Here is a 20,322-nt window from a genome sequence, read left to right on the forward strand (position 1 = left end):
CTTAAGTCCAGGTCTAGACTAAATCCAGAGTGTCGAACTCTTAGCTGCTGCAAAACACTTTCAAATGTGCCCTCTGCTACCTCCAGGAAGTAGACAGCTTCAGGAAGTAACCTGATGGATTGCAGCAGCTTGTCATTGCTTCTCCTCATCTTTCCCTCTTCCACTCTTACCTCTCCTTGCCTCTCCTCCTGTCCTCTCCTTTTCCTTGCCCCTCCTCCTTTTTTTTTTTTTTTCTGTTCTCCTCTTCCTGTCTTGCCATCGCCAACTTAAAGAGCAAAGAGAGAAATGCTCCAAAGAAAATGAGATGTGTTTGAGAATAGCAGAGGACGGCAATGGCAATAAACATGTCATAGTGAACCGTAGGTATATTCAAAGAGGGTGAGGCAATGAGAAATCTTAAAGATAAAAATAAGGAGGGTTGCATTCGACATTTTGAAGCAATAATCCTTTACTCTTATGATTAATAACGAGAGCAGTGTGATCTGAGGTTGAACAGACTGTTGATGGGCAGATGTCCTCGTAGTAGTACATTTTGCATAAGGGATGGCCTCTTGCAAAGTTGGACTTTGGTTAAGTTTTTTGTGCTAGTTGTTATCCGGCAATCATGTGAGTAAGAATGCTTTCTTCACCACCACCCCAGTCGCCTTTATTTTTTATTTATTTATTTTTTTGGTGAAGGTCAATACTAGTGGTTCTATTTTGACTCTGACAAATTGCACATTTCTTTTTTTAAAATTGGTTCTATTTAGTTATACATGACAGCAGAATGCATTTCCATTCATTGTACACAATGGAGTACAACTTTTCATTTCTCTGGTTGTATACCATGTAGAGTCACACCATGTGTGCAATCATACATGTAGTGATGTCCATCTTGTTCCATCCTCTTTCCCACCCTCAGCCCCCTTCCCTTCCCTCTTTCCCCTCTGCCCAATCCAAAGGTAATTTCACATTTCTTTTATATCACTTTCCTTTATTTATGGAGCATCTCCCATGCATTTTTGCATTGTGCTAGTTACTTAGGAAGAAAACATAAATTTCTTTCCTTAGTGGTGGTGTCCAGGGAGGAGGGATTTCATTCAAATGTGGATTTCATTACACATTTGTAGAATTATAAATTGATGTAGGAAGAAAAGGAATGTGATCTTATGAGTACTGATATTGGCATCCTCTGCTAGTGACACTCTCTCTTGGGTAAACGTTAGCCAGCCTCCTGAGTCCTCTCCTGGACTCCTCCTTGTGCTTCCTTGTGTAATGCTGTGCCTGGCACCTTACCTTCATCTAAAGCACATACTGTTTTAGCCCTACTGTACATGTAGTGAAAGCAAGTCTCAGAAAAGTTAAGATTTGTGCCCCAAAGCTCACAACTTTCAAGTGGATTTTAACCAAGGTAGTGTTAAGCGTCTTCAAGAATTCTTTCTGGGAGAAGTGCAGACTCAAGAATTTTAAAATGAATTAGGCCTTTAATTTGAATTGAGTGTTTTTCAGAAAAGGAGGAAGAATAGAAAATCTTTCATGATTTGCAGAAGTTTTAGAACAAATAATATGAGAAGAGGTTACATTCTTACGGAGATCTGAGGTCACTTAGTGAGAATGACTTAGTGTTATTATTTTGTGCATTTAATCTAATGGATTCAGAGTATATTTTAAAATATTTTCATAGTTTCTGTGGAGCATAATCTTATCATGACATTTCTTGTCTGAGGTTGCTCACTTTTATCTTGAGGCTACACTTGGTTGAAACATGGAAAACAAACAGTATATCAAACATGGTTTTAGAGCTTTAATGGAAGGGACTAAGAAAGTTCACAAGAGAGGACTGTAGCATCAGGCCCACCCCAATTCCAAGGAAAGAATATAAATGGAGTCAGGTGCAATAGTGTACATCTGTAATCCTGGTGACTTGGGAGATTCAGGCAGGCATACAGCAAGTTCAAGGACAGCCAGGGCAACTTAATGAGACCCTGTCTTAAATAAAAAAAGGACTGGGGATGTAGTTCAGTGGAAAAGCACCCTTGGGTTCTGTTCCCAGTACCACCAAGAAAAAAATAATAATATAAATGGTGACCTAAAAACCATTTGCTCAACTGTTTTAAATTGTTTCTTCATAATGCCAGGTGCAGTGGCGCACACCTGTAGTCACAGTGGCTTGGGTGGCTGAGGCAGGAGAAAGCCAGCCTCAGCAAAAGTGAGGCACTAAGCAACTCAGTGAGACCCTGTCTCTAAATAAAATACAAAAACAGGGCTGGGGATGTGGCTTAGTGACCAAGTGCTCTTAAATTCAATCCCTGGTACCTACCCTCCAAAAAATTGGTTCTTAAAATTTAAAAATCAAAGACTAATTATAAGAATAGAAAATAAATCAAAATGGCTTAAAGCTCAAATTTTTTTAAAATTTAGATCTTGTTAAATATTTCATATAAACAAAAATATTTATAATTCAAATTTTCTGTCTGCATTCATTTCATTATCAGGAAAGAATTGGTATCAAGCTTCACATGTTAGATTTAGACATGCATACACTTATAAATGTGGCAGTAATGAAATTTGTTCTATATTGCACACCATGCCTCAGCCTCCCTGTGTAGCCACTGCCAGTATCACACTAATCCATGAGAATCCTTGGAACCACAAACTGGAACCACAGAAAGGCAAGAAAATGGTCACTTGATCCTGCTGGGAAGTGATACCCAGTTTATCAAGAAGAAACACTGAATGGATGATTCATGCTCTCTGAAACTAAGGAATGACAAATGCTTGAATCTATCTTTTCTCTTTTTCAAACACTTTAGCCATCAGACTCTCCCACTCCTTAAGTAGTCTCCACTTGTGACATCAACAGGGGCTCAGTACACAAAATCTCACAATGTTCAAGCAAGGAAACCTTGTTTCATGGATATAGGGTAAACGTGAAGTCACAGCAGCAGATGTTTAGAGTTACAGTCATGCTGGGGTAGTGTCCATGGTCAGCCGTGCAAAGGCATGGGCCTTCTAAAGTGTGCCCCCCTGGCTCAGACACGTGTTCCAGGTTCTATGGATGGTACTACATCAGTAAAGTTCAACAAACTAGTACCTAGTGAAATATCAAATAAGAGGAAGACCTAAGGGAAACAAGGGAACTTATAAGAATGACAAAATACAGTTACAGGCAAACAGGAAGTTACTCCTGGAGGCAATTGTAGAGGGAACAGAGATGGGTGGGGTGGAGCGGCATGGTTTCTGACATGGCTTTTAGCCTTGGATCCCAGCCAGTTGCAGAACACTGACATCTGTGACCCTAACATGGACTTAATTTAAATTCATCCAAAGACCATTAAGGGACAAAAACAAATCAGTTTGCATCGTGGCATACGTACTACTTAAAATAGCACTTTGACAGAGCATCAAGTACCAAGCTGTGTTGGTCAGCTGTGTCAAATACATGAGAAAAACAACTCAAAGAAGGGAAGATTTATTTTGGTCACGATTTCAGAGGTCTCAGTCTGTGGTCGGCCAGCTCCATTGCTCTAGGCCCGAGGGGAGGCAGGTCACAACAGAAGGGTGTGGTGGAAGTCTCTGATCTTGCATGAAGTCTTGGCTATATTCTTGGCTCTCTGGAATTCCTTATAAATTTTTAGAATCATCTTGCTAAATTATTGTTAAATTCTATGATCAATACTTTTTGAGTTAAAAAAAAAAAAAAAGAAAAGAAGATGATGAAGGGTGTGGTGGAGGAAAGCTGCTCAGCTTCTAGAAGCCAGGAAGCAGAAAGAAAGGAAGGGACAGGGCACAAGAAATACCTTTCCAGGACATGCCCCCAAGTGACAGTTCCTCCAGTAGGTTCCACCTCCTACTGTTTCCATCACCTTCCCAATAATTCAATCTAAAAAATATATTATTATTATTATTATTATTATTATTATTATTATTATTATACCAGGGATTGAACTCAGGGGCACTTAACCACTGAACAACATCCCCACCCCTTTTATATTTTGAGACAGGGTCTCGCTGAGTTGCTTATGGTCTCACTAAATTGCTGAGGCTGACTTTGAACTTGCAATCTTCCTGCCTCAGATTTTTGGGCCACCATGCCTGGCCCATTCAAATTATTAATTCATCAAATGGATTAATCTGTTGATTACATTAGAGCCCTCATGAGCCAGTCATTTCCTGCCCCATCTCTAAACCTTGTTGCCCTGGGGACCAAACCTTCAACTCATGAGTCTTTGGGAGACAGTTCATATTTAAACTCTAAACAAGCATTTGAAGGTCCTGGTTCACTGTCATCCCTCATTCCACATTACATGATTTCATCCAAGACTTAGAATGTCTTCAAGAGCATCAGGTTTCCTCTGTCTTAACATCTCAGAAAAGACAAATCTCAACAGTTATACAATTCATGACTATGTTCTATTTTATACCTTTTAATCTGATATTCCATCAATTTCCTTGGTCTTTAGAGTCTTTTTATATTGCTTTTGTTCCTTTAGACAGGAGACAAACTGTTTCTCCAAAAATTACATGCTGATGGCTTTTTCATGGATAGGAAACTGGCATGGTATTAAGAATCAGGTGTTGTGCTATATTCTGTGACAAAAACTTAAGTCAACAGCAAGAATGTGTGACTGAAGCAGTGAACATATCTGAGTTCAGATGACACTCTCAGAAGTTATGAAGTTTAGAGAAAAAGCCATGGTTCTTATTCTGACTCTTGCTAAGTATGCAATAACTGGGAAGGTCACTTAGCTTCATCATCTGTAAAGAGAATTGGATAATATTTTCCTGGTTATGCTCACAGGGGTGTTGTGAAGATCAAATAAACACTGTATCTAGAAAAGACTTATAAAATGTGCCATACATTTAGATGACCCTGTTACATAGTTGCAACTCATTTCCCTCAGGTGTGGGACCTGGGAAGGGAGGTTATTTACATGCAGGTTGAATGCTGCCTTGTCCAGACTGGATACAGAGTAACAGGCTATGCTAAAATTTTAAAATGAGTATATAGGATACTGTGGTGGGCCAATTCTAAGATTACAAAACACCCTTAAATTATTAATTAGCATTGGTAATCCATGTTACCAAAGTGTGATAACATGTATGTTCTCTAGAGCACTTATGCATCAGAACATACTAGTTTACTATGTTGTGACTGGGAAATTTTTTTTTAATGAAGGAACACAGCAGAAATTTCACAATACATCCCACAGGTATTTAGGTGTGTGTGCCTGTGTGCATATGTGTGTGTGTTTGCATTTTGTTCTTGGTAATTAGATAAAACACATTTTTTTCTTTTAAAAAAGTTGGCAAGTACTTTTAGAGAATGGTGAGGGAGACATTCTGTATTTCATCAAATCTAAGATGAACTGATAAGTGGGAAATGATAATACCAATTACATTACAACTGAATCCTAGAATTTTTATGTGACACTTACTGAAAGAGCTCCTTTAAATGCAGATGATTTTTTATCACAAAAGGACTCTTTAAGTTTATTTAAAATAGATTTTTGTTCTCTCTTACTTTTGTGCAAGTATAAGAAGAAAAATATCAAGTGAAATAAAGTATTGTTTCAACTCGTTCACGCCTAGAATCTAGCTCTTTTGAAAAAGTTTCAGATCAGAGTTCTAGGTTTTCATTTCACTTTCTCCTCCCTCGCACCCCCAAACCCAACATTGCCCTCTGTGCCAACAAGAGCATTTAATTCAATAATGTAGCAAGAGGGCTCTCTATTATTTCTGAGATTTTCTTCCAAGCCATTGACATCTACTCTGAGGGTTCAATCACAAGCAATCACATCTATGTCAGGACAGATCCCAATTGGGATACACCCCAATTATCAGAGGCATTAAAATATGGAGAAATATGAATCTTAGAATGTATGAGACATGGTAGCAATTAAGGAACGACTCTAGTCAGACTTGAGTTGAAAAACCAGCTTCACCATTCAAGTGTATTGATACCCAGAAAGTTCTTTAACCCCAGACCCCCGAGTTTTCTCATCCATGAGATTACCATCACAACATTTAATTCTTAACTTTGTTGTGAGGATTAAAGGCTTTTTTTTTTTTTCAGGTAAAACATTTAGCAGATACCTGGCAGGAAGTGTTCTCTCAATGGATGGGATTATCCTCTATATTCTATTCTGCAACAGTTTCATTTAACAATGATCTTGAATACATTTCTCTATCAGTATATATAGATCTACTTCATTCCTATTACTAGTTGTTTTCTTAACTGTAGGATTTTTTTCCATGTTCTTTAAACATGGAACTGATTTTAAAAATCAGTTTCTCAAATTTTCTTATTTTTTTTCCAGTATAGCAAAAAGTAAAAAAACTAAATTCTGTAGAAAGGGTTTCAAGTGACAACAGATTCCACGCTGCTTCTTCCCACTTCATCCATTCTTCCTCGATGCCATTCTGCAGAAACCATCTTCCACCTGAAGAAATAGAAGGTAGCCAAAATCTTCGAAGCATCCCCTTCACGCAAGGCACCCTCCCTTTTCCTTTCCTCCTCCTGTGGGTAAGCACTATTCTGAATTCTGTGGCTATTGTTTCTCACTTTTCAATGCTACCACATAGGCATGTGCCATGACCAATATGCTGTTTAACTTTGCATATTTTAAATATACACAAAGTCATGCCATATATTAATTTCCTTTGCTTTTATGACTCAATCTTGTGTTTTTGAGATTCATTTAAAAGTCGATAGCTATAGCTGTAGCCTTTTAGTTTTCATTGCTGGATAATTGTCCGTTAAATGAAATACTACAATTTATCCAGTCTACTCTAAATGCACTTTTTTTTTTTTTTTTTTTTTTTTTTTTTTTTTTTTTTTTGGTGCTGGGGATTGAACCCAGGGCCTTGTGCTTGAGAGGCAAGCACTCTACCAACTGAGGTATATCCCCAGCCCCTTAAAATGTACTTTAAAATTACCTCACTTTTTTTTTCTATTCAAGTTCCTTTAATTATGGACCATGTATTCCTATAATCCTTATTTTAAGGATTATAATTTTTTTCATGAACCTGACTCTGGGACTTATTAATTCATTCACTCAATCATTTAGCCAGTATCTTTCATGGAATGTCTTCATTTTTCCCTGCTCTGGACTTAAAACAACAACAACAACAACAACAACAACAACAACAAAAAACCTTTATTATAGGATAAGTGCCCTTTAAAATTATTTTTTGGAAAATATTATTTCTTAAAATAGCAATAGCAATAGCAATGAAATAATGTGATTTTCAATATTCCTAACTTACTCTTGTTAACATAAATATATTTTATATTTAAAAGTATAAACATGCTCAAGCTACATTCCTGAAATGTCACAGGAGAATATTGTATCAAGTGGATGTATAGGAGCAATGAGGACAAATGAATGCTATTTAGAAGGTGGATAACGGTTTCTTATGGCTATTGCTTTTGGCCTTTGAACCAGCAGAATCAGTTCAGATTAGTCTCTTCAGATTTATTATTGAGAATTACTGCTGCAAACTGTGCAGTACTGAGCCATTTCAACTGTTGCTCACAGTGATATACGTCGGGTGTTCACATATTATTCACGTGCCTACAGAGGATTTGGAAATAATCTACTATAACACTTAGCAGTACTGTAGTACAGGCATTTACTGAAATAGTATACTTTCTTCCCAATTTACTTCTTTGAGGAATTAATCTTTTACTTTATTGATGAGTTAAATCTTTCAAATAATTATAACAAGACATTATGCTACTCATTAATTAGGGAACAGGTCATTCTAAATAAAAGTCTAAAATAATACCTTGATGTGAAATTTTTAGTTTGTCTAATTAAAGCTTTGCCAACTAGGTTTAAATTAATAATGTTATTTGCATGAAGTCATTAACGTGTTAAAAGTCCTCCTAAAATTTTTATTTCCTTAGAGTTAAGCAAGGCCCATGTTTTAAATTAGTTTCATTTTTGCCTATTTTCAAAATTAAATATGTAATAATGATAATATTTATTTAACACTTATTCTGTGCCATGTAATATTTAAATACTTTCTATATATTAACTAATTTAATCCTTCCTTGAACTCTAGAAGAGGCATTAAGTTTTACCATCCCATTTTACAGGAGGGAACTGAAATACACAGGTCAGTGACTTGTCTGTTTTCACAGGGACAATAAGGGGTTGCTATGGGTTGAATTATGTTCCCCAAATCCCCAGGATCTCCAAATGTGACCTTATTTGGAAAAAGGACTGTAGCAGGTGTATTTGGTTAAATTAAGATGAGGTCATACTGGAGTGTGACTCTAACTCAGTGTGACTGAGGTCCTGATAAGAAGGAAAAAATGTGATGGACATGAGCTCAAGAGGATTCTTTGTGAAGGGGAAGAAGACAGAGAGGGGCTGATGCTCCTGTACTCGGACAACAAAGATTGCTTCCAACCACCAGCAGCTGGGAGAGGCATAGAGCAAAATCTTCTTAGTCCTTGAAGGAAGCCACCCTGGGGACACCTTCGTCTTGAACTTCTAGCCTCTAGCGATGTAAAACCTATTTCTGCTGGTTAAGTTACGCTGGTACTGTTACTCTAACCCTAGCAAACTACCACAGGAAGGGAACCTGGATCAAAACAGGCAGGGAGCTTCAAGACTGCAAGCTTATCACCTCATTCTCTGCCCCTCTCATGATAGCGACAAGCAGAATAAAAACTGACATCCTCCTCCACACCAGCACAGGACTTCCCAGCTTTCACAACTAGGCAAGCAAATCACTGAATAGTCCCCCACCCCTTATGTGTATCACAGTGCCCCAGAACCCATCTTTCCTGACCCCTAAATTAAAGGGACTGTTTGAGTTCTTCCTCTGGCCCGACGGTTTTATGTAGACCCAGAAGGCTAAATTCACTCAGTCGGCTTCAGTAACTCTGATCCTGTGCCCTACCTAGTGAGGGTTTCAAAAAACAAATATTGATGTTTGAAAGCAGCACCATTCTTCGGAGGTGAATAATATCCCGATTTGTATTCTTTCTTGAGGGTTAAAGTGTCCTGTGGGTGAGAGTAGGGGCAGCCGTCCTCCCAGCTATCATATCAAGCTGGTACTGGCAGAAAAAGGAAAAGGCTGGCCAGGTGGCTGGGAAACCTCCAGCAAGCCAGGACTTCTGGAGAACAGAAGGCTTTGGAGATGAAAAGACCTGTCACAGGTCATGAAGTCTAGGAAGCCTTGGAAACTAGGGGGCGCTACGATGCGGGCGAGAGCCAGTAGCCCGAGAGCCAGTCCCAAGGCCAGGTCACGTGAAGACCGCCTGGGAGAGCCTTCCTGGTCTGGGGTCAGGAAGGTCTGGGCCAGGTCAAGGTCACGGGCAGAGGGTAGAAAGGAGACCACTTTCGGTCGGAGCATTTTGATATCCTTTTGTGCATCTCTCGGTGGCGGAAGATCTTGGCTAGCAGGAGACTGGCACAACAAGCCCCTCCGTGTTTTACAAGATATCTCTTAAAACCAGAAGGCAGGATGGGGGCGCTATCGGCGGTCTCGACCGCATTACTCCTCTAGACGCTCGGCCTGCAGCGTCGCAGCTTTCTTTTTACTGAGGGTGGGAAACAGACCGCACGCGTAGGTCGCGGTCACCTATTCGGCTAGCTGCGCGCGTGCGTTATCTTCCAGAGTGCAGGCTGCGCGGGGTCCGGGGATACAGTGCGGGCGGAGCTGGCAGCAGCCCGGGCCAGGCACCTTTGTGCAGGGAGGGAGGAGCGACCTACTTCCTGAATCACCTGCAAACCCCAGAGCAGGAGGCGAGGAGAATTTGTCTAGCGCTGCGCCACGATGTCGGGGGAATCAGCCAGGAGCCTGGCAAAGGGTGAGGCCTGCCCGCCACCAGGAGCGGGTGATCTCGGTGCCTCCGGGCCGCGTGTCGGGTGCTGTTCCGGGAGCCGAGCCGCGCGGATGGGGAACGGGCCCGGGCGGTGGGGCGTGGGTTCTTTCCGTGGCAGGCTGCGGGGACCGCGGGAGGCTGAAGGTCCCTGGTGCCCGGACCGTAACCGCCTCTGCTTCTCCCCGGCAGGAAGCGCGCCCCCAGGGCCGGTCCCGGAAGGCCTGATCCGCGTCTACAGCATGAGGTTCTGTCCGTTTGCTCAGAGGACCCTGCTGGTCCTGAAGGCCAAAGGAATCGAGTGAGAACGGAGGCACCGGGCACTCCCGGAACCCCAGGGAGTCGACTGCGGAGGGCGGCCGGGCTGGGAATTTTGCAGAGGGCCCTCGGAGATCTTTTTGTCCGTTTTACGGCAAATTATTCTTAGCCTTTTGTGGGGGATATGGCAAGTTACAGACCCTTTCCTCAAGGGGGAAAAATGGTATGGATCCACTAGTTTAGAATAGCTCATTCCATATTAACCAGCATTTTATAAAGAATTGGAGAAACCGAGGCTGCAGTAAGTTAGTGGTTTGCCCAAGAACACGTTTGGGTAAGATCACCGGCGATCATTGGCAGCAGTGGTTTAGCTCTCGTAGGTTCCAGATTCCTGGTCCCGTGTTTTCTGCTTTCATCCTAGTGACTTTTCCGTTCTTGTCTGGCTGTTATTCATGGGTGCTCTATGGTGCCTTCCTAAGTAGTAATTGTCCTAGTACGGGGTTCACACCTTGACCCTCCTGGAAAGAGCGCTGAGTAAACTGTCCTGGCCACCCCTGGTAGATTGCTTTAGTCAACATAAAAGGAAGTGTCTATGTCTAAAAATTCGGTCTTTTGCGAAGCCTCATTATTGAAACTACCAGTTATTGACGGATGGGTTATTCATAATGGACAGGTCACTTGATTTTTCTGATGCACTGTATCCACTGGAACAACTTCCCTGCCAGTGACCTGGGGAATCTTTTGAACATTTATTAGATACCTGTGGTGTAGAAGGCTCTGGAAATTTAAGACAACCATTCTTAAGGAGTTTTCCATCTATGTGTTAAGAGTTGGTAAAGTAATTTTAACCATCTAAGGAGAAATTGGTTAAGCAGAAAGTTCTTTTCCTGAAAAGATATATAAGATGCTTTCTAAAGAAAAAATACTTTGGATTAGCTAACACCTCACTAAGACTTGCATTTCATTTGGATGAAATTGTGATTTTGAACATATAAAATATTATTTAGTAATGTTTATCTAAAGCTCTGTAATATTTGCCTCATTAGAGTTTTTTCATTGCAAGTAAGAGAGATTAAAATTGTATTAAAAAACATTTCTTATACTCAGGTAATAGATAATCCAGGAGTAGGAGGACATAGCTGGATTCAGGGGCACAAAATCATGGGTTATGTACCTCCCTCTGTAACCCTAGGTTGAAAACATCTAACTTACTAAGACAGTTTTCTAAAGGAAAATGAAATTATTTTACCATAATAGTGGGGAGGGGGAGTTCCAGAGGAGGAGATAATACCTTTCAGATAGTGCATACAATAGTAGTCTACTATGTTCATGCATCAGTTTTAGCTTTGAGTCTCAGGAAACTTTTACTGGTGTAAGTACTAGATTTTTACCACATGATGTAACTATCCTAGCGTGATTTTCCTTGAAAGGTGTACTTTCCAACTTTGGGGTGGGAGATAGGTATGTATTGTTGGCTCAAAATGCCAGGCTACCAAAATGCATGTATATTCTGAGCACAAAGGCCCAGGATCTACCTTTTGTTCTCATAATATAAATTTTCAGAAATGTTGATTATTTTTTGGCAGGGGTTCCTGTTTTACTCATTATTGACTGGAATGTGAATGCATCCAGTATTGTGTCAGCACATGAACATTTTCACCACACACACACACACACACACACACACACACACACACGTGTTAAAACTGGCTATTCATTTGTTTCTACAGGGGATTACATACTTAAATCCTCAAACCAAATACTGTTCTAGCTATTGCTATGCACCAAGAAACAGGAAACAAAGATGGTGTCTATTACTTTCAAGTAATTCTTCTATTGGACACTGATCCAGCTTTGGCAACCATACAAACCTGGTTTTAACAATTATATGACATTTGTCCTTCTCTTATTTCCTCTATAATCTCTCAAGTTAGATACATGGTAGATCTAATTAGTCTGAAAATAGCTTGGACTTCACCTATTTTCTTCCCTTTTTTGGTTTAATTTGTATGCTTTAAAACTAGTGACGTTTTAAAAAGCATAACAACTCAGGGGGATTTAATTTGAAAGTTTATTTTGTAAGTGAATTTTTAAGATTCCTTAATATCCTTGAAAAAAAAGCAAGTTTTTTTTTTAATTCAGAGTAATTGAATTAAAAAAATTAAAATTGAATTTTCTCATGTTAATTCTCTTATGGTATGTAGTGGACACAATTTTATTAGTTGCCTCATATCAGGATCTCAAAGAGATTTAGCACTCTCATACACTGGTCTAATGCCAATATCCATCAACAGGTGAATGAATCAAGAGAATGTGGTAGGTACATACTGTTCCACCTTTAAAAAGGAGATTCTGCAATATGTGACAACATAGATGGACTATGAGGACCTTGTGCTAAGTAAAACAAGTCAGACAAATACTGCATGAGTCCATTCATAGGAAATATTTAAAATAGTCAAAAAAGTTGAATAGCCAAAACAGTCATATATTCTTTTTACTTTAAAATTTTATTTATTTATTTAGGTATTAGGGATTGAACCCAGGTGCTTTACCATGGATTTACATTCCCAGCCCTCTTTAAATTTTTTTATTGTGAGACAAGCCCACACTAAGTAACCAAGGCTGGTTCAAACTTGTGATTCTCCTGCCTCAGCCCCCCATAGCTGGGATTACAGGTGCACGCCACCACACCCACACCCAGCTAAAATATTCAAATTCTTAAAAAAAAAAAAAAAAAAAAAAAGGAAAGAAAGAAAGAGAGAGAGAGAAAGAAAGAGAAAAACCAACAACTGGTATGGTGGAAATCAAGGCAAAAATGTCTCCTAAAATTGGGGTCTGAAATAAATAGATGGTAGGACCTGAGAATTTATTCAGAAGTCCAGAAAATGGTTCAGTCTCTTCATAGTCTTATATCTTTCAGGCATGAAGTCATCAATATCAACCTGAGAAATAAACCTGAGTGGTTCTTCAAGAAGAATCCCCTTGGCTTGGTGCCAGTTCTGGAAAACAGTAAGGGTCAATTGATCTATGAATCTACCATCACTTGTGAGTACCTGGATGAAGCATATCCTGGGAAGAAGCTGTTGCCGGATGACCCTTATGAGAAAGCTTGCCAAAAAATGATCTTTGAGTTATTTTCTAAGGTGGGTATACAAGGAATTTCAGCTCCTATTTGAAAATACTTGTTTTTTAAGCTAAATCAACACTGTCATTTATGATGGTTCACTGATTTGGGAGAGGAAGACAACAGAGGATTATGCTCTTGTCAGCTTGACAGGTCCTGTAAGTCCTTCCACCTTCTGATCCCTGCTTACTTCTCCAAAGTGATCCCTCTTCACTCTTCTGGTATTTTATTTTCCAGCCATTCTGAACTTTTTCTGGCTTCCCATACTTGCAACATCCTCTCTCGACTCTTGCTGGATGAGTCTTTCGTAGTCTCAACTGGCCTGATTATCCCCATCATCTTTCCCATATCTGCCTGGGTATTGCTGCCTTCCGGACGTCTGTCTGGGCTTGTCATTGCTCTAGCTCTGTGATCCCAGATGTGCTCACTTCCCTGTTGAGGCTCTTGGCCCTCGTAATTACCTGCCATCTTGCCCATGTATTGCACCGGCAATGTGAGCTCTGAGTGTGAAGGCTATGTTTTGATCACTATTGGTCCACTGCCTACACTTGTGACCAGATTGGCCACTTGTACATTGTGTGAGTCTGAGCAACTTACTTCTTACTTTACTTCGTAAAGTCTTAGTTCATCATTTTTAGTATACATCATTAATGTATACTAATTGTTCCCATCTCATGAGGTAAAAGTCAATTAATATGAAACACCTAGAGCAGAGCCTGACTCATGGGACCTACTCAGTGTTAGCTCTTGTCATAGTCATAGTGTCTAGCAGTGAGCATCAACTCTGTCTTGGCCCTAACTCTCAGCTGACTGAATAAATGGCATCCCTTAAGAAATGTTTACATCTTAATTAGCATCAATGTGGATTTGTTAACAATTAGTATCAGCAAAGAGAAAACCAATGGATATGTATTTAGACACCAAGAATAGCAATGGCCTACAACCCTATAAACGTTATTCCCTTGGTAGTATGGTTAGTGTATAAAGGAATACTTTTGTCTCTAAAGGAAGAAGTGTTTTCTAAAAATACTTAAAAGATGAGAGATTTATAGGGAGACCTGCTTGTTATAGGAGATATTGCAGAGACAGGGAAGGAAGAGGAATCTTGTGGTTTCCGAGGATAAGGGTAAAAGAAAAGCAGGGTGGCTGCTGTTAAAGTTGGTGGAAAGGGAACATGACATTCACAAGGAATGTTTAGAGTGTTTAAAAATGGTACCAAGATTCAATGTATTGTCTAAAGAGAAAATGAGCATGAAAAGTAAAGCTGGAGATGCCCACCAGTATTACCCTGCTCACTTTCAAAAAAAGGTGGCCTAGGAACCACATGATCCTGTCCCTCGTGGCCACAGTTCATTAGTCCAGAAATGAACCCCAACCCTGACCTGCCATACCTGGCTAGTCACCTTCTCTCCTGGGAATTTAGAAATTAGACATGTATATTGTATAAACATAAAGGAGACTTGAAAAATCAAAGCCACAGAAGTGCATCTTTAGGGGAAGCAAAAATGGAAGAGCATTGCAGTGGAAACTGATACATGGAAAACAAGCAGAGACGAAAGGTGAGGCAGACAGACATGGACATGCAGATGGAACCATTGCCTGAAAGCTTCAGTTCCAAATGAGGGCAAGCTGTACTGACATTGGGGGGATTTCATGAGATTCTAATGTACAAGTACCTGTTTACTTAAATTGGATTGAGTGTGCTTCTCTTACAATGAGATCTTAAAGACCAAATATTAAAATAACCAAACACCGAGTTCAAAGCCAGCCTCAGCAATTTAGCAAGGCCCTAAGCAACTCAGCAAGACCCTGTCTCTAAATAAAAAATAGAAAGGGCTGGGGAGCGTGGCTAAGTGGTTAAGCACCCCTGGGTTAAATCTCTGGTATCAAAAAAGAAAAAAACTTCCACTAAAAGCACTGAAGCATCTGACACTACACCTGTCAAGTCTTCAGATAGTCCCTTTGAACCATTTTTTTGTATCCTCCCCAAGACAGAACTCAGTTAAATTCTCTTCCCCAGTTCCCTCTTCCACTGGGGCCAAAGCCTCTGACCTAGGTTATTCCTGTCAGACACACATGATAGCATTCAATTCACACATGAATGATGTGAGGTAACAGGCTTGGTGATGGTCCCTGTCTCTGCTGGTGGCAGAGTTTCCAGCATTCAGGAGCAGTGGTGGCTACAAGATTAAATTCCAGAACAACAACCTCAGAATCCACTTACTGGCAGCAGCATGAACTTAGCATTAGTGCTCAGCTGGCACTGGCAGCAGTGGGCATCTCCCATTAGGCTTGTTCTCAGCATGATTTTGCAGTGTTCGTTCTTAGTTCCAGGTCTGTTTGTTCAGCCTCCCAACAATTCTCAATTCTGAGCAATTCAAAGAAATTTTTGGATTGAACTTGACAAAGTGCATTCTTTTATTTGCAGTTCTTAAAATCCTGACCAACGCATCATCTTAGGCTACAAAACTGTTTCTAAGACCATTCTGTGGCCTCTGTGAACATAGGGACTTTGTGTACCTGAGATGTTTTTAGCATACCATGGTACTATGAGGATTTGGTTGTGTGTTTTCTTTCTTTTCTTTTTTCTCTTTTTTGTATTGGCTTCAATCGAAGCCAGGGATCCTTTACCACTGAGCTCTAGCCCCAGAACTTTTTTTAAAAATTTTGAAATAGGGTCTCACTAAGTTGCTTAGGGTCTCACTAAGTTGATCATGTTGTAATGCAGGGGTGCTGCCTCAAACTGATGAACTAAGAAATTATTCTCTGCCTAGGTACCACCTTTGTTGGCAAACTTCATTAGAGGGCAAAATAAAAAAGACTGGCCTGGCCTAAAAGAAGAATTGAAGAAAGAATTCAGCAAGCTAGAGGAGGTAATCATTTCTCAAAGCTTCTATTATGGTACAAGATACCCTATATCTACCCTCCTTTTCCTTTCACTCTTTTCTTCATACTCCCATTTCCCAAGTCACTTTATGGCAATTAGAAAAAATTCCAAGTAAGAAAATTAATTTTAAACTGACTTGTAACATGTTCTTCTTATGATATAAACCCAAACACCCAAAAGCAATTTGTCAAAGCTTTATTTTTAAAATACTTTGTTAAATTGACATTAAATAAGGAAAAAAGAAAATATTATACACATCTCTACAAGTTGTCATCTGTTTCCATTCTTGGTTTTAGTCTTTGTATATATATTTTTAGAAAATGTTAGGCTAACTGTAATCAGAACACAGATATCATTGTTTTTTCCCCCACTTGGTATTATATAATAAACATTTCTCACTGCAAAAAGATTGCTGTGAATCACACAGACACGTGAGGAAGCCCAGATGTGTTTTACCTTTTTTGGAGTGGCTATAATTTAGGCCTTGAGACAGAGCCTTCCTCTTGGCCTTGAGACATTCTATTCACACACAGTCTTAAGATTTACTGAGGGAATACATACTTGCTGTCTTTTATGGGGACGAATACTGAAGTTTATAGGTTTTTTTTTTAATCTTTTTTTTTTATTTGTTCTTTTTAGTTATACATGACAATAGAATGTGTTTTGACATATCATACATACATGAAATATAACTTCCCATTCCGGGCTAACCACTGAATCTTAATGACAAAACTGAGTGAAACCTAGAGAAGTGAACTTTAAGTCCCTACACTTTGGATTGACACAGCCAGTGACTAAATCAACAGTCTCCTTCCTGACAGTCAGGTGATCTTTCTTACACATGCCAGGACTTAGTAACTATTCTAGCAAAGTCAGTGAAAATGTCAAACTCACTGATTTCAGTGCTATTTACAAAACATATAGTGGTTCTGGCATGTGGATGTGGCTTCCAAAATTCATAGCAATGTACACTTTGCAAACATACTGTAGATTTTTTTCTGAAACTTTAAAAAAAATTTCAATTTGCTAATTTAAAAAAAAATCATGAGTGTTGAATTTTTGGGGACATCTATTAAATCTACTGAAATATTCACAGAATTCTCTCCTTTTATCTGGTGAATATGATGCTGACTGATTTTTCTGTCAAACCCTCCTAGCATAACTGAGATAAAACCTTGTTCTCAATGGACTTTCCTATGTATTGTAGAATTAGTTAAGTTTTGTACATGTGTTCATAACTGAATTGGTCCACAATCTACCATTCTTACAGTCTCTTTAATTGTTTTGGTGTTTGGAAGTAGTCTAACTTCTTTTTTTCTTGTATTGGAGATTGAAGCCCGAGGCATGCTTTCTCACTGAGGGTACATCTCCAGCCCTTTTTATTTGAGACAGGGTTGCACTGGCCTTGAACATGCCATCCTGCTTCAGCCTCCTAAATAGCTGAAATTACAGACTGATCTAACCTCTTAAAATGGGTTGGTAATGTTCCCTATTTTTTCTGACCAATATACAGTGCAACTGCTTTTTAGTTTTAATTGCATTTCCATGACAACTAATGTAGCTGAGCATCTCTTCAAATGATTATTGGTCATTTGGAATCTTGCTCATTTTTCTAATGAATTTTTTGCCATTTTTCTTATTGCTTCCCAGTTCTTTCAACATTCTGTATGCAAGCACTGCATTTTACAGGGAACTTATGCTTTGTGAACTGTTTTTCTCTGTTTTTCAGTTTATTTTGTTGATCATTTTATGCCAGTCCAATGGATTCTAAAGCCGTTTAAACTTTTTGATCAGACAAAAACCCAACTTGGATATGTCAGAATAAGAGCTATTGCTCTCACATGCTTTATTTAATTTGCCTTCAATTGTTTCTGATGACAATTCTTCCTAAATGCACAAATTAGAAGTACTCTTTATGTTTTTAATGTTCAGGTTCTGACTAATAAGAAGACAACTTTCTTTGGTGGCAATTCTCTGTCTATGATTGATTACCTCATCTGGCCCTGGTTTGAACGGCTGGAAGCATTGGAACTAAATGAGTAAGACATTTGAATATTTTGTCCATAATTTAGGATAGTTGAATAGTGTATACTGAACTTTTTTCCTGAACAAACAAAAGTTTAAAAAAGTTAAAATATTTAATACAACTGGTATGCATGAGAACAAGCAGACAGGAAGGTCCCATGCTGTCTAAGGTAAGTCATATACCTACACTTGCTACTTATGGGGAGTGGGAAATTTCTGTGACATGGAATAAAATGCTTTATAATTTACTTTTTCCCTTTGGATTAAAAGTCCATAAGGATGTACATTTTTATAAGGATGTTGCTGCAGGACTCTATGACCAGGGTTAACCTTCCAATTACCAATAAGATTTTCACACTATTTTCTAAAACGTTTTGAGTTTGCTAGCCAGCCACCCTGACATACTGCCACTTCTTAAGAGACTACACCTATTCAGGATTACTTTTAGTCACAATCTGGTGACAGAATAATTAATATTTATCATTCTTGTTTGCCTTTCAAATTCTCTCTTAAAAAGCTATCAGTCTCTCAGATTTGGACAAGTGCTCATGCAAACTGAGCAAGTCACTTTACTCTCAGATCCCTGTTCTGTAAAACAAAGAGTTCTGAGATACCTTTAAAATCTCATAGTCTGTGATTACGTGCACTTTAAGGAAATGTTTTTAATCTTTAAAAAGGTTAGGGGAAAACAAAATTAAACTGCAGAGTGATAATGATGATGATGATGATGATGCTATATAGAAGGCTTTGCCATGCAGTCCTAGTTTACCTAGCTCACACCTCTTTCTGTCTTCTTCCCACAGGTGTGTAGCCCACACTCCAAAACTTAAGCTCTGGATAGCAGCCATGAAGGAAGATCCCCCAGTGTCAGCCCTCCTCCATGATGTGAAGACTCATCAAGGATTCCTAGGCCTCTACTTACAGAACAGTCTTGAGGCCTTTGATTATGGGCTCTAAAGGGGGCAAAAATCAGCAGTGAAGTTCTGTCTAATATTTTACTTCACGTATGTGAATAATAAATGCTTTCATTCTATCAAGTGCTATTATGTTCCTTTGGCTCATATGACTGATATGATATGTGACCTAAGTAAGGAGTCTCCTCAAAGCTCTCCTAGAGAAATGTGGATGCATTTCCTATCTCAGGATACTCAAATGACTCTTGAAGGTTCTATCATTGTCTTTGCTAAAAACACCAAAACAAACATCTGTAGTGAGATCTGGACTTTAATCTAGACTTCTATCTGCTCATAGGAAATTTCCAACAGGACAACCTACTGTCATTTCAAGAGATACCCTCTCAAATCTCTTGTCTTCTGGTTTATGAGTTGAGAAGCCTCCTTTCTTTCCTTTCCATCACCAACTAAATTTCACTCCCTCCACATCACCTCAAGGTAGGTAACTGAATGGCCTGTTTGATCTCCCAGCCTCCAATCTCTAACTCTTCAAGTCCTTCCTTCCAAATTCCATGCTGGGCACATGTAGGTGTCTCACACATGTAAACAGTGGGACCACCACATTGGTCAACTCAGTATATAAGGCTATATAAGTAAAAGGTAATACCCCCATTGAGAAATACTAAAGACATCATCCATACATTTCCAGAGTCCAAAGGGTTTCTCACTATCTTTATCACCACTTCACCTCCAGAAGGCAGATCCAAGAGCCTCAATTCATTCTAAACTAGTCTGGAGGTTAAATAACATCTTAAGACGCTGGCAGAAAATCTGCAGACATCCAGGGTACTGCTCTTACCGTCACAATAAGGGGCTGCCAACCTGCCCCAAAGTTTGGTTTCCTGTACTCATTTTCAGGTCTGCTGGTGAAGAAAATGATTAGTTCTTTCAAGAGTGCATAACAGGGCTGCGGTTGTGGCTCAGTGGTAGAGCTCTTGCCTGGCATGTGGGAAGGCCCTGGGTTCCATCCTCAGCACCACATATGAATAAATAAAATAAAGGTCTATAGACAACTAAAAACAAAATAAAATTTAAAAAGAGAGTGCATAACAATCACCTATGATTCAGCGCTGCATTTCCGATTTTGTAGGTCCCGGGTGGGCCGCGAAGTCCACATTGGAAGTGAGTTCCCCGCCCCATGATGATGTGGGGGCCGCACCCTGAGAGGCAGCCGAGAACCGGTTGACTTCACAAACGGCCTCTGGCTGCCCGCCCTCAGCCGCCCCAACGCCCCAGCTGCCAGCGGACCCATCTC

At 39.6% G+C, this 20,322-nt stretch overlaps 1 protein-coding gene across 1 annotated transcript; it reads left to right on the top strand.

Moving 5' to 3' along the window:
* Positions 1–9,263: 9,263 nt before the first annotated feature.
* Positions 9,264–19,147, top strand: Gsto1 (glutathione S-transferase omega 1). The gene is made up of 6 exons (XM_047553511.1): positions 9,264–9,808; positions 10,013–10,121; positions 12,999–13,221; positions 15,977–16,075; positions 18,022–18,128; positions 18,918–19,147. The coding sequence occupies exons 1-6, from the start codon at positions 9,775–9,777 to the stop codon at positions 19,069–19,071; spliced, it is 726 nt and encodes a 241-aa protein (XP_047409467.1). The 5' UTR covers positions 9,264–9,774; the 3' UTR covers positions 19,072–19,147.
* Positions 19,148–20,322: the final 1,175 nt, after the last annotated feature.

The sequence above is a fragment of the Sciurus carolinensis genome, chromosome 5 (assembly GCF_902686445.1).
Source record: "Sciurus carolinensis chromosome 5, mSciCar1.2, whole genome shotgun sequence".
Classification (NCBI taxonomy): domain Eukaryota; kingdom Metazoa; phylum Chordata; class Mammalia; order Rodentia; family Sciuridae; genus Sciurus; species Sciurus carolinensis.